Raw genomic sequence first — 13,102 nt, 5'->3', positions numbered from 1 at the left:
CTGCCAATTTAAAGCAACTGCTTTCCATATGCATGAACAGTCACACCTCAAATGGCTCTTTCAGATAAAAGAGGTCAAGTCTGAGCAAGGCTGGGGCAGGCCAGAGTTTTGCTGGCTCGTTGCTGGCTGTTGATTTACAGCCTTGTTAAGCAGGGATGGGATGTGCTTCCTCAGAAGACCCTGAAATCTCTGGTCAGCAGCAAAGTGCTGTGCCCTGCACCAGCACAGAGTGCCTCAGCTTGGGATCAAAAGGAATGAGCAGGCAGAGCGAGGAGCTCCCCAGCGATCATCCCACCGATGCTGCTGAAAGCCTGACCTCCTCCAGAGCTCAGCAAACTCCATCCACATGCGTCACCTTCTAGAAACAGCCTCCTATGGATTTCCTTACATATAACCAAGGAGACACAATCCTCTTTTCCAACACTGGCAATACCCAAAAGAAGCACCATGTGGCTGTTGTTAAACTGGGGAATGAAGTCCATTTTTTCTCCTTGGTGGCCTGGCATTCCTGCAGCTCTCTGAATCCACAGATGTGTTTTTGCAAGGAGCCCAGCCCTTCTGCTGTACAAATGATTCTCTCTGAAAGCATCTATCATCAGATCAGGCCCTTGGCCAAAACGCTTCATTAACTGGTTTCTTGATCCCAAGGGGGATTAGCTGGGAGCAAGGCTGCTTAGATTACAGTAATACTCCAGGCAGCTACATGAGCCAAACTGGAGGCAACTGAAAAGCTTCCAAGTTCATCAAAAAGGCATTCAACAAACTAAGGTGCCTCCAGTTTCAGGCATCAGTGAAGCAGGATGCTTTGGTAATTGTAGTTTTAGCCCTGGCAGATTTTAGCTGCTTAAATCCCCCTTTCTTTGCCAAATTCTGAGCCCAGCCTACCCCATTCTGAAATAAAGACCTTACAGAAGACATAAAAAGAATTCAGCTGCTACTGCCCAAAACACCTTTCCTCCCTTCCCACTAGCCCAAAAAACAGACTTTGTGTGCCTAGGTCAAATCCTTGCAAACGAGTGCCCAGCAGGAAAATGGAGCTGGGCAATGGATCTGCTGCTCTTTCACAAGTAAAAGTCAGTGCACACACTCATTCCACCACTTGCAGCGAGAATGGGAAGTCATCATAAGCAAATTAATTTTTGATCTTGCAGTTAACTGAAACAAGAGTGAAATTAGTGGTTACATTGCACAGGAGTGGATTGTTGACTCTGCCAGGAGTATGTATCTGGGTACTTGGAACAAGTGGGCTGTCTTGGGATATACTTCCAGAAGCAGTTGGTGGGGAATGATGAACACCCATTTTCTGGATCTGAACTGTCCCACAAATTTACAGGTTCCTAAAACTGGGCAATGCTTAAAAGCAAACAAGCAAACAAATAAATAAATGTTGAGTGTTTAAGGAAACATAAAGCTGGAACTGTGACTTCCAGATTATCATGGTCTGTCTCCAACAGCTGGACTCGATGACCTTAGAGGTGTTTTCCAACCTTAATGATTCTATGATTCAAGCAAAAAAAACCCCAAACCCTGAAACTCGTTTGAAATTATACCAGATAAAACTGATTCCAAGATTGTGTTATGGGCCAGGATCATTTACTTTTTGATAAGCAAGTCTCATTTAGCAGCTGAAATAAGCCATGAATATTGGATATTTCATCTCCCCTTCCTCCACCTGCTGCAATGTTACACACAAGTAATGCTCAAACAAACCAAAGGGACTCTAAAACCTTGGTGCTGCTTTTGTTTTTATTACCCAGAAGTCAAACATGGGATTAGGAAGCAGACAGCCTAGGCTGTCATATCCTCTGTGTGCACCCAGACTTCCACTCTAGCAGGTTGGAGAGAGAGATTTAATCAACAGGCAGACAGGTCATCTGACAACAAGTATTTTATATTAATCTGGAAATAGGCAGTGTATATCTAACACCTCTAATATCCTTTACTGCGCTGTTTTTGTCCTTCTTGGCAAAGGAAATTTAAGCCACCCACTTCCAGGAAGGCTGCATGTTTCCATACAGACATCTCTTGGCTTCCGTGCCACTTTGGAGACACATCGTTCATTCTTTTCCTAAGTGTCTCCTCTCCCATCCAGCGCAGCCAGCCCAGAGCTGAGAATCCAGCTACTGCTCAGTGTTTTCCACCACTCAATCTTCGGGTGCTCCATTAACCGGGTCAGGAACATTGCCCACAGCTTATGGCTGGAGCAGCAGGGCATAGTGACCCAGCCACCCTCCTCTTAATGCAGAAAATTGCTACTGTTTGTTTGAAAACGTGGCGTCAGTCCAGCTGATAAATTTACTGAATAAATGTATTTTAAGGACATGTAAAAACATCCGCAGTTCCAAATTCAGCTTATGAATCTGTTCTTCCTATTTTGCACTTAGCAAGAAAGACCAAGATTTATCCCTTAGGTACAGAAAACAAATAGGAAGGCTGCATGCAGTTTTAATACATGAAAAGGAATCCTTCAGTGCTCTCTGCCACTATTCTTCATTATATGCTTTAAGAGAACTTTTCAGATAACTTGCATTGAGTGTGGAAATAAACATACTACCCTAGAATTGATCTTTATACCTACCATAGGATGCCACCAAAAGTGAGGATAACTACGGCAAAAAACTCAAGAGACACAGCACTGCAGGTGCACCAGGATTAAGTATCACCTGGTGTTCCCTTTCCATCTGAAAGTATCCTAACGCCCTTAGTCATTAATCTGGGCTGTCTTCTGCCACAAGCTGCAATCCCTTCCACAGCTCTTCCAGCAAAGACTTCTGACTGTGGAAATCTGATCAGAGCACTCTCTACCTTAATCTGTTTTAGACACCTTCTCAGCTGAGGAACAAGAGTGGAACTATTTCATTAAGCACCCTTTCCTCAAAGCCAGGTTAGCAGGAAGACTTTAAAGCAACTGCTTTCTGTATGCATGAACAGTCACACCTCAAATGGCTCCTTCAGATAAAAGAAGTCAAGTCAGAGAAGGCTGGGGTACGCCAGAGTTTTGCACCCATTGCTGACTGTTGATTTACAGCCTTGTAAAGCAGGGATGGGCTTCCTCAGAAGACCCAGAAAGACATGGTTTCCATTGTGCAGACAATGGAATGTGCATGGTGGGATGACTGGAGTGCTGCAACAGATGGCTGAAAACTCTTCAGAAGGGACAGGCAAGGAAGGAGACTCATTTGGGTTGTCCTGTGGTGCTCACAGAGCCACTTCCCATGACTTACCAGCAGTCCCAGCTACCTGGGGAAGTCCCTGCTGACTGGAGGTCAGCACTCAGCTACAAGAAGGGCTGGAAGAGGGATCTGGGCAACTGCAGGCCTGTCAATCTGACCTTGGTGCCAGGGAAGGACATAGAACAGATCATTTTAGTGCCATCACATGGCATATCCAGGACAAGCATGGGATCAGACCCAGCCAGTGTGGGTTTAGGAAAAGCAGGTCCTCTTGACCAACCTGGTCTTCTGTGACAAGGTGACCCACTTAGTGGATGAAGGAAAGGCTGTGGATGTGTCTACCTGTCCTTTGGTAGAGTTTGACACCATGTCCAAGAGCATTCTTTTGGAAACTGGCTGCCCATGGCTTGGACAGGTGCGCCATACATGGGTTAAAAACAGGCTGGATGGCTCAGCCCAGAGAGTGATGGGGGAATGGAGTTACATCCACAGAGCTCAGAACTGGGGCCAGCTCTGTTGATGTCTTCATCAATGACGAGGGGATTGAGTGCACCCTCAATCAGCTTGCAGCCAACACCATGTTGGGTTGATCTTCTAGAGGGCAGGAAGGCTCCACAGACACATCTGGATAGGCAGGATCAAGGTATTTAAAAGATACAGATGTGGCACTTGGGGACATGGTTTAGTGGTGGGCTTGGCAGTGCTGGGTTAATGGTTGGATTTGATCTTAGAGGGCTTTTCCAACCTAAGTGGTACTATGAGTCTATGTAAAGCTTTGGGGATTTCCTTCTTCTGTCTATCCAGAGTAAACAAAAAAAAGAGCTTCTGGGATGATGTAGAGTCCCATCTTTGAATGTATTTATTTCATTACAGATTAACATGCACTGATTGCTTGATCTCTAAGTAACCTAACAAAAGTTGTATCATTATTAATACCTTGTTGAGACAATTGTTAGAGGCTCAAAAGAAAAACTAGAAAAGATGATGCTGAGTTATTTAAATCTTCCATGGAGGGAAATGCACTAAAAAGTCCTGTCAACTCTTTTGTTCCAAATATCACTTAACTTTTCCTTCTGCTGCTGTTTGGAAGAGGAAACATGAACTGGAACTATTATGGTGCCTTTTGCATCTGGGTCACTGCACTGCTCACACAGTCCCTGCCCAACAGCCTTAAATAGCACTTACAGAATTTTGTTTCAGGAGACAAGCACAAACTTATCAGTTTTACAACAGCTGTTGAGAGATGGGTGAAAAAAACATGTATCATAGCTTGTTCCCTAAATCATGCTCTAACCACATTCCTCCATTTTTGGCAATAACACTCAGTTGACACATGCTGAACGTTACAAGCACACAGCCTTCAAACACAGAATGTTTGAGGGGTTTTTTTCTTCTCATGACTAAGTCCAATGGGGTTTTCCAGTCTTTCAAAATGCACTTACTGCTCTATTGATTTGTTTCCATATTTCTTTCAGAATTTCACAAGGACACATTGAAGAAGTATTCTATTAAATGCACTAAAGCTATCACATTCTTCACTGCTTATTATAAAAGCTGCCTTCTCAGCTGAAGCCTGATGGACAAATAAGAATTAAGAAACTATTTTAATGTAGCATCTGGCTGTGTTCCTAAATTCTAAAAGTGCCTATACATAAAAATAAAATTAAATTAAATCCTCTAATTCCCAGTACATAAAAAAATTAAATCTCACAGCAAAATTGCTTCTCTCTGTTCATTTAATTAAATTAGAAAGTATTCACTTTCTACATCTTGATCTGAGAACAACAAAAACAACCAAACACAGAATAGTTTTTAACTTCTGTCAATTACTTTTTCCTTCCCAACTTGTTACCTTCATTTACCCATCTCGTTAAATCAAGCATTAGCATTTGGCAGCGACTCAGGCCCATGTGCTTTAACTGACTGTTGTGAAATTACTCACACAGGGCTTGCATAACTTGCATGAAATAGCTGGAGTGAGGACAGCGAGGGGAAGATGTTTTCCCTGTGTCTCTTCACCAGTACAGAAGCCATAGCAAGAAAGGACATGCTTGCATACAGTTTCTACATTAAAGAGGACTATCAATCTTCCATGATCTGAATTTGAACCAAAACTAATCCCCACCACTGATATGAGAGGAGTCTTCACACATGGCAGTGGGGGGAAATGCTGTGTTTTCACTTGTTATTAGGAAGGAAGAAGCTGTTTAGAGCAGCTTTACTTTTATCAAAAGGAGGGTGGGGTGAAAATAAGAGACAGAAACGGTTTATAATTTGTATTTTGAGACGACAGCATTGCAAATCTCCAGCAATACCTGGCCACAAAAATCATACTGCAGTGCTCCCAGGGTGACTGGGAGTGTTACAGGAAGGGAAACTGAGAAAATGTTCTTATTTCAAATTAATTCTCAGCTGGAATTGAGGTAAGTCCATTATAGCAGAATTGACAGCTTGACCCAGCTTTTTTTCCCGAACAAGTTGATGTGGAATGATTGCTAACAACATTTTTTAGTCACTTCAGTGCAGTTAAGTCACTTGAGTAGCATCATAACAAGGGCACTGCATGACATTTCCACTACTTAGCTTGTGTCCCAAATGAATGAAGAATAATAGAGATCTGCAAAGACAAAATCATTCAAAGGAAATAAAGCAGCTTGTAAAATTCACAGAATGCTCTCAGTCTTGAGTACTAACACAGAAAGCCCAAAAAAAATAAAATTCTCAGAGTAACATTTCATAATTAAAGTTTTTTTTATTTCTTCACTTTTTCTTTAATACAAAGCTTTGGCATCAGCAAATTTTATGAAAAAATAGAATGTACTAAATAATTGCTTGTGCTGCATGATCGATAAATGATGCATAAAAATAGGTGTCTCTCTCCAAGGCAATCGGCCGGAAAGCGTTTCTTCAATAGCATTCTGCTCTGCAGGGCAGAAAAAAAAAGCAACAAAATATTTATGTTAAAGTTAATATTGCCAATATGAAATAAATAAAAAAAAAATCCTGTAAAAGTAAGTTAGTGAAAAATGACTAATGATATAAAGCCAGAGCATTAAGAGATGTCTGTATGTGTCACATCATTCCTACAGGACAGCCAGAGGTTTGAGCACTTCTAAGCTTTTGAGGATACTCCATCTGCTACTGAAAACTTTCTCTAAGTGGTGCTATCCAATATTTGGGCTTTTTGGGCTTAAACCTACACTTACACAGTAATTTCTGACTGTTCCCTAGGAAGCAAGGCAAATTGTGCTGCTTCTGCTCATTTCAAACACTGCCTAAAACTTTTTATACCAGTACTGCAAGGTTATTTTGAGACCAAGAGAAAGCAGCTGGTTCCTTATTTTATCACTTAGACAATGTTTACTTTTATCACAACTATTTAAAAATGCATGTGTGTGTATTTATACATACACACAAACATACATATACACAGCTAAATATGTATGTACTTACAACTCCAGAACTATTGCCCTAAATAACTATGTGTAAGCTCTGAGAGGGACATAGCAAAAAACAAAAAAAAGGTACAGGATATGTTATTAGGTGAGTTTTAAAGCAGAATTTCAATTCTTTTACTTGTATCAGTATATTACATGGTCTCATTCTTCCTACTGTTGTTTTTCAGTAAGAAAATCCCCTCAGACTCCTCTTGAAACACTACCATAAGAAAGGCAGGGCATGCCAGCATTGCTTTTTACATGGAGAGCAGCATAAAAAGCAGGTATGCTGTTTAATAGAAAAAGCAATGAGAAGGAACTGCCATATATCTGGCATGATATTCAGCACACAAAATTCTTTGTCTGGCACTGGGAAGGTGTCAGCGAAACATTAAATCTTAGCATTAGTGTCATTTTGAAGTGTCTAAAATGAGTAGTCGAACCCAGGAGCACTTGTGCAGGCTGCTCAGATCCCAAAGGATTCAGATGAAGAGCTGCTGAGGTTAAAGGCCACAGCCAAGAATCGCAGTTCCCCAAATAAGTGATTTTTGAAGCTCTGGTTTCTGGGTTGTGAGTTTTCTCAAGTCTGTCTCAAGCACACACTTGATGTGTTTGCATTTCAATTCCTATCACTCAGAAAAGGAGCTCTCCTTGTATCAGCACATCCTTTGTTTGTATTGAGGGAACATCACTGTGAAAACACTTTGCTGGAGGCCTGAAGTCCCTGCCAATGTGCAGCAGCTTGTCCTTGCAGTAAAAACAGCCCCAGATCCCACTGAGCAACAAAAATAAGAGTTGCAAGGCAGAAATGCAGCTGCTATCAGTGCCCACATCTGGATTAGACTTCATGGGCTCCAGCTCCTCCTCCTTCCCAATGATGTGCAAGTGCCCAGCAATGCAGACATTCCTGTTCTGCAGCTCCTTGCCCCATGCTTTCTCAATCTACTTTTCCAGGCAGGTTAAAGATTAACTATGTTCAGTCACAGCTATGCTGCCAAGTTGCTGACTGATGGCTGCAACTTCAAGATTTTGACAAACGGAAAAAAAAAAGTCAGTCTTGATAGGACTATTTGAAGTTCTAAAAGTTTTCTTCCTGAAGCCCTTTTGGAATCAGCATATGAAAAGAGGAGGAAGATTTCCAAATTAGTGGTAAGTAAATATCCCTGATGACCAATATTATGGACCCTACTGAAGATCATTAGCTTGAGATTGCTTAAAATTTTACACTGGAGACTATTAGACATGTTTCCATCTTAATGAGGAAACCTTATATTTTCCAAATAACAATAAAAGAAAGAAAAAAAAACAAAAAGAAGAAACAAATCCAACCCCCCTTCTCTTATCTCAAAGAAAAAAAACCCCAAGAAAGTGTATATAAAGCTCCATTTCCCAGTTGCATTTCTTTCTTTGGATCTCGGCCCTCCTTCTGGTAGAGAGATCAGATTCCACTTTAATGGAAACTCAGCTGTATCAAGATGTTCAGAGACAAAGAAAGATGTTGACACTTTGCCTTCCCAAATAAATAACTAAATTAAGATTAAACTTTTATCCTGAGCCCAGATATTCTGTACACCTACATGAAAATAACTAGATGGACCTAGTTAATAGATCTGCAGAATAGATTTATACTTGCTCACACACAGAATTATAAAAAAAAGACTGAAAATCATTTACTAGGATAATTTATTGTCCGTCCTGCCTGAAGGGAGGCTGGGGGTTTCCATATAGGTTAAGAAAGCATGGAAGCAAGCATGCCTTCATTTAAGACCGAAGAAACAGTACTGCATTCATTGCTTTCATCTTTCCATCACCTAAGAGGAAAAAGGTAATTTTCTGCTTAAACACCCTTTTTCTCCCCCTTGACTGAAAGTGTGCCAACTAGGAATAGAGGATTCTTTTTTATAAAATTGAGGTGAAAACGGCCACAGGTAACTGCTGGCAATAGGCTTTGGCTCTGGCAGGTGAATTTTGAACATAGGAATTAAATGGCAGAAATCTAATGTTTACCTAGAACATTGATCAAAAACTCACCATAAATATTCCCTGTTTCCCCCTTTTCATGTCTCCACTTAGAAAAGAGGTTTCCTCAAACAACACAGCTAAATATAAATTAAGAGGGACTCTACATGTTACCCTGAAACCTGCTTTTAACAGAGACACTCACATTTGAAAAAAGCAGGAAATTAATTTGACTCCTTGAAAACTACATATTCCCCCTTCTATTGGTATTTATTCCCAATGTTGTCCATGACACACACCCACCAGAAATGCACAGAAACATCTGAGTATTTACTTACTCATTAGCATTCAAGCTAGCTGTGGCTTTGATGATCATGTAGCAGAGTGTAAGGGCACTGAGGAGGCCAAAACTGGCAATAATAAACCATTCTTCTGTTGACAAAGGAAAGGGAGGAAATCACTCGTGGGAGAAAGCGATGCCAATATTTCCCTCAAACACCACTGGCGGAAGGCAAGAGGCTTCTAAGCCATGACTGGCCCCAGGAGGTGAAGCAGAAGGAGGTTAAGCCACAGAGTTACTGACGGGAGAAGGCTAGCAAAGAAGAAGTGGAGAGAGGTGCAGAAAAAAAGCATGGCACAAACAGTATTTCCTGGCTGAGCCCAAGGGTTAGTGATAAAGAAAAGTTACTTAACAGTGTAAAATGCAGGATCAAGGGAAAATGTAATGAAAACTCTGTCCACCCCCAAGTCAGAAAGATGACTGTCAGGTTGGGTTAGGTTTGGTGAGTTGCAGTTCTTTCACATAAGCATACCCAAAGTACTGTGATACTTCAACTGCCTTTGCCCCTTCCCTCCTGAATTTGTTATAGTGTTATTTAAAACCCAACAAAAATCAGGATAGATTTCTAAACAGTAAAACATAACTAGAATTTTCTACAAAATAGACATATATACCCATGGAAAAATAATTTCAATACTAGCGTAGAGACACACACACATATTAAATAAAAAGTAACATAAAGAAATCTATTAAATAATGTTCACTATTCAAAATTCTCCACAGGATCAACTTGGCATACAGTAACAGTTCAGAATACACTGTTGTTGAATACAGCTTTTGGTTTAATTCTCATGCATCAAAGAATGCACGTGTCATCCATAAAATACAAACATTTCAAGAGCCCTATCTAAAGCTTTACTTTATAAACACTGTCAGAATGAACCGTTGATGGTTATTTCTTGTTTTACCCTGGCATCCCATCTGTGCACAAGCAGCACTACAGCTGGGAACAGACAGTAAAAATCTCCCTCTGAAAGGCAATTAGTAAAAAGTGAAAACTACAGTTTTCCACCCCTGACAAGGAAGCAGCACAGCAACGGATCTGTTCTTGTTCAACACAACTGAATGCAAGGTGACCCAGAGGCTGAACACTGGATGGCAAAGTGACTTACTGGCTTTTTGGAGAATCCAGATTTTGCATGTGGATTTTCCCATCTCAGATCAGGGTATTTCTAGATATGGAGTATGTTTTTCATGAGGTGGTTTTTTTTTTTTTTTTTTTTTTAAATGAGACATTTACTGCATTGGTTGAACTGCCTTGTTCACATGTATCAGTGGCAACCAGTGTCACCAAGTTCAAAATATAGATCACAGATGCACATTAACAAAATATGAGGAGAAAATGAGACTGTTGTACTGCATGGATTATATTTTTGCAATTCAGACAGAAAAACAACCATTTCAACATCAAGTTGAGACTGTACAGCATATGGAAAACTGATGCAATTCCACTCATACTGTTATTTATTATAGTGCCATTGTACATTAAAAACCCTAGGTAAATTCCAGTAAGTGGAAATTTTCCATGCTGCACTTACGGATAAGAGGTTTCAAGCAATGCAGAACAGTTTTCTGATGTTATAAAACACTTGGACAATACTCAAATGTTGGTACATCAAATGCTTCTTTAATTCACAAATTTTTTAAGAAAAAACACCTGCTAAGCGACGTCAGAGTTCCAGTAGCAATGTTCTCAGGGGAAAAAATGTCCGCAGAAATAGCTATCGGCTAAAATATTTATATTTGTATAAATTAATGCACGTGAAGTATTCTGAAGGGATGAATAACAGTTCTGGCAATCCAGCTTCTTGTGCTGGTTACCAAATTCAGGAAGGTTATTTTGGTGCCATTTCAGTTCATCCAGGGTTCTTTGCATGCGGATCTAAATGGATATACCATTAATAATGGAAGTGTTGGCACTGTCATACCTAGAGTTATTGGTTCCAATAAGGAGCATATGCCTCTTGCAGAGACACTGAGGTCACCTTTGTCCCTGCAGGGACATCCATCACCAGGGCCCTGCAGCACAAAGGGACACACACACACCATGGAAGCCGTAGGATGCCAAAGGACACTTACTTGTCACGGCAATGTTGATCTCTCCTGACCTTGGTGTCAGCTCCCCATCCTGTGGCAGCTGTGACATGCCCGAGGTGCGCAGGGGCTCCAGGCTGAGGGAGCTGTCGGTGCCGAAGTCTCCGAGCGCCGAGCGCCTGCTCGCCGGCTGCCCCCGCGTCAGCCTCTCCATGTCAAAGGCTACGTTATCTGTGCACGGCACGTTGGGCTGGGGAAAACACAGCTCCACGTTACAGCGCTGAATGTTCTGTGTGTAACACCCATACATTGATTGAAACCACACACACACACTTCTTACAGCTGCTGTGCCTGTCCTGAGGTCACACAGGAGAGAAACACATGAATGAACTCTTCCACCTCTTGAAGAGGAGAAGGAAGAAGCAGAAAAAAGGATTGAGATACAAAAAAGGGACTCAAGTACACTTTTATCATAGGCTATGCCAGTATGGTTTACCACAACCATGACAAACACTGAATTCTGTATCTTCTTCTAAAAATCCAGGGATGTTATTAACTGCAAAAACAGGTCATCCACAAAATATCTGCTACTATTTCTTATGAAATGTGCAAATTTGCGAATGACACAGTTAAAAATGGAGGCCTGATTATTCTCACTGTCTTGAATCAAAAGCCACTTTAGACGGTCTCTCCATATGTTCTTCTCTTACTCTAAAAAGAGCATCACTCCCACTTTGTAATTTTTTCCTCACACAGGAAAGATTAAAAAAAAACTGCTTTGAGGTTTCACTGCTATCCCTTTGTGAGCTGGTCAATGAAAGCAGTCCTCGGGGAGCCTGTAAGACATGAGCTGCTTGAGGAAAACTTACTGGCCTTGGCTAGGGCGGGGCTTTTAATGTGCAAATTTAAGACTGTCTACAGGAAACCACAAGAACAAGAGATTCAGAGAGTATATTTGACAAGGAAGAGATGAAAGGACTTGAAAATAAGGAAGATTACAGAGAATCAACATAGTTCCAGTAGATAATTGCCATAAATGCAAATATAACAGTGTATTCTCAACTACCAACCAGGGGAAGAAGGAGAAAACAACAAATCAGCACCAAAGAAATTAGTAAAAATCCTCAAATATTTTCTGAGTAAGGGTACTGGAACACCCCTCCCCCTCTCCCCCCTACACTTATCCTTCCTATTCTAGGTCTCAGACATGAGAGGAAGAAAAGTTCACAACCGAGCAACTTACCACAATTCCCAGTGCCTTCAAAATGTTCAGTTTACACATTGGACATGTACAGTGCTCACTGAGCCATGGATCCACACAGACTTTGTGGAACACGTGCCTGGAAGAACAGAGAAGGCACATAAATAGTTTGCAAACAATTCTATTTTATACAATGAAAATTACTTAAACTTTTGGATAGTTACTTTTTTTTGTTTTAAAATACATGGAATTCTTAGAAACTGCAGTAATTAAAAAATAAATTTAAAAATATTGCTTATTGCTGTCACCCTTTACTAATAGTTCAATTAGGAGGAAACACTTGAAGATTTTCATTCCCCCTCATCCCTCCCCTCCTTTTATTGTGGATATGAGTAGATGATGGAAGGTAGAAGAACCAAGGTAATGCCATTTCCACCATAACCTTGCCTACAGTCTTTTCTCAGTTTTGATGCAGCATCTGACCACGAACTCGGTAGGATGAGCACAGAACCATCAGCTGTCGATTTTGTTCACATATCAGTGGAACCAATCCAAACACACTCCTGTTTGATTTTGAAAAGTCTTTTATTGTATAGCGTTTCTTGATATCAAGTAGGAAAACATGTCCATCCTCATACAGTTGTCATAAAAATAAAAGGAGAGGCAAACAGGGCTTTCAGAGACAGAAAGGCAAATTGGGCTCCTACTTGCACAGCAGGGAACTCTGCAATAGGCAACAGTCTGAACTGCCTCCTACATTGCATTCAAAATCTTAGTTACATAATTGAATATAAACGTAAGTGTTGGGATTGATATAAACCAGTATAACAAGGAAGGACTATGCAGAGACCAAAACAAGGAATATAAACTAAAGGAAGTAAAGGAAATACCCTCGTAGCTTTCCAAAAGACAAAGAGCTTTTCAGAGCATATTCATTGCAGGAATGGGTATCATAAGA

The 13,102-nt window shown here is 40.8% G+C and overlaps 1 protein-coding gene across 3 annotated transcripts in view; it reads right to left on the bottom strand.

Annotated features, from left to right (window-relative positions):
* Window positions 1–13,102, bottom strand: part of RNF130 (ring finger protein 130) — a 55,219-nt gene that overhangs the window by 7,027 nt on the left and 35,090 nt on the right. Inside the window, exons 6-9 of one of the 3 annotated variants that reach the window (XM_005523565.3) lie at window positions 12,187–12,283; window positions 10,989–11,193; window positions 8,908–9,001; window positions 5,906–6,096 (exon numbers count right to left, since the gene is read on the bottom strand). In XM_005523565.3, the coding sequence (XP_005523622.1) occupies window positions 6,081–6,096; window positions 8,908–9,001; window positions 10,989–11,193; window positions 12,187–12,283 (412 nt within the window). In that variant the 3' untranslated portion in view covers window positions 5,906–6,080. Of the gene's footprint in view, window positions 1–5,905; window positions 6,097–8,907; window positions 9,002–9,037; window positions 9,162–10,988; window positions 11,194–12,186; window positions 12,284–13,102 lie in introns of those variants that run through there. The other 2 variants (XM_014253171.2, XM_088063507.1) reach the window with 2 other exon arrangements.

This window comes from Pseudopodoces humilis, chromosome 17 (genome assembly GCF_049639895.1).
Source record: "Pseudopodoces humilis isolate 2021_Gansu_Grassland_sample_001 chromosome 17, ASM4963989v1, whole genome shotgun sequence".
Classification (NCBI taxonomy): domain Eukaryota; kingdom Metazoa; phylum Chordata; class Aves; order Passeriformes; family Paridae; genus Pseudopodoces; species Pseudopodoces humilis.
Note: the sequence above shows the minus strand (reverse complement) of the source record. Positions and strands in the feature narration are given on the sequence as shown.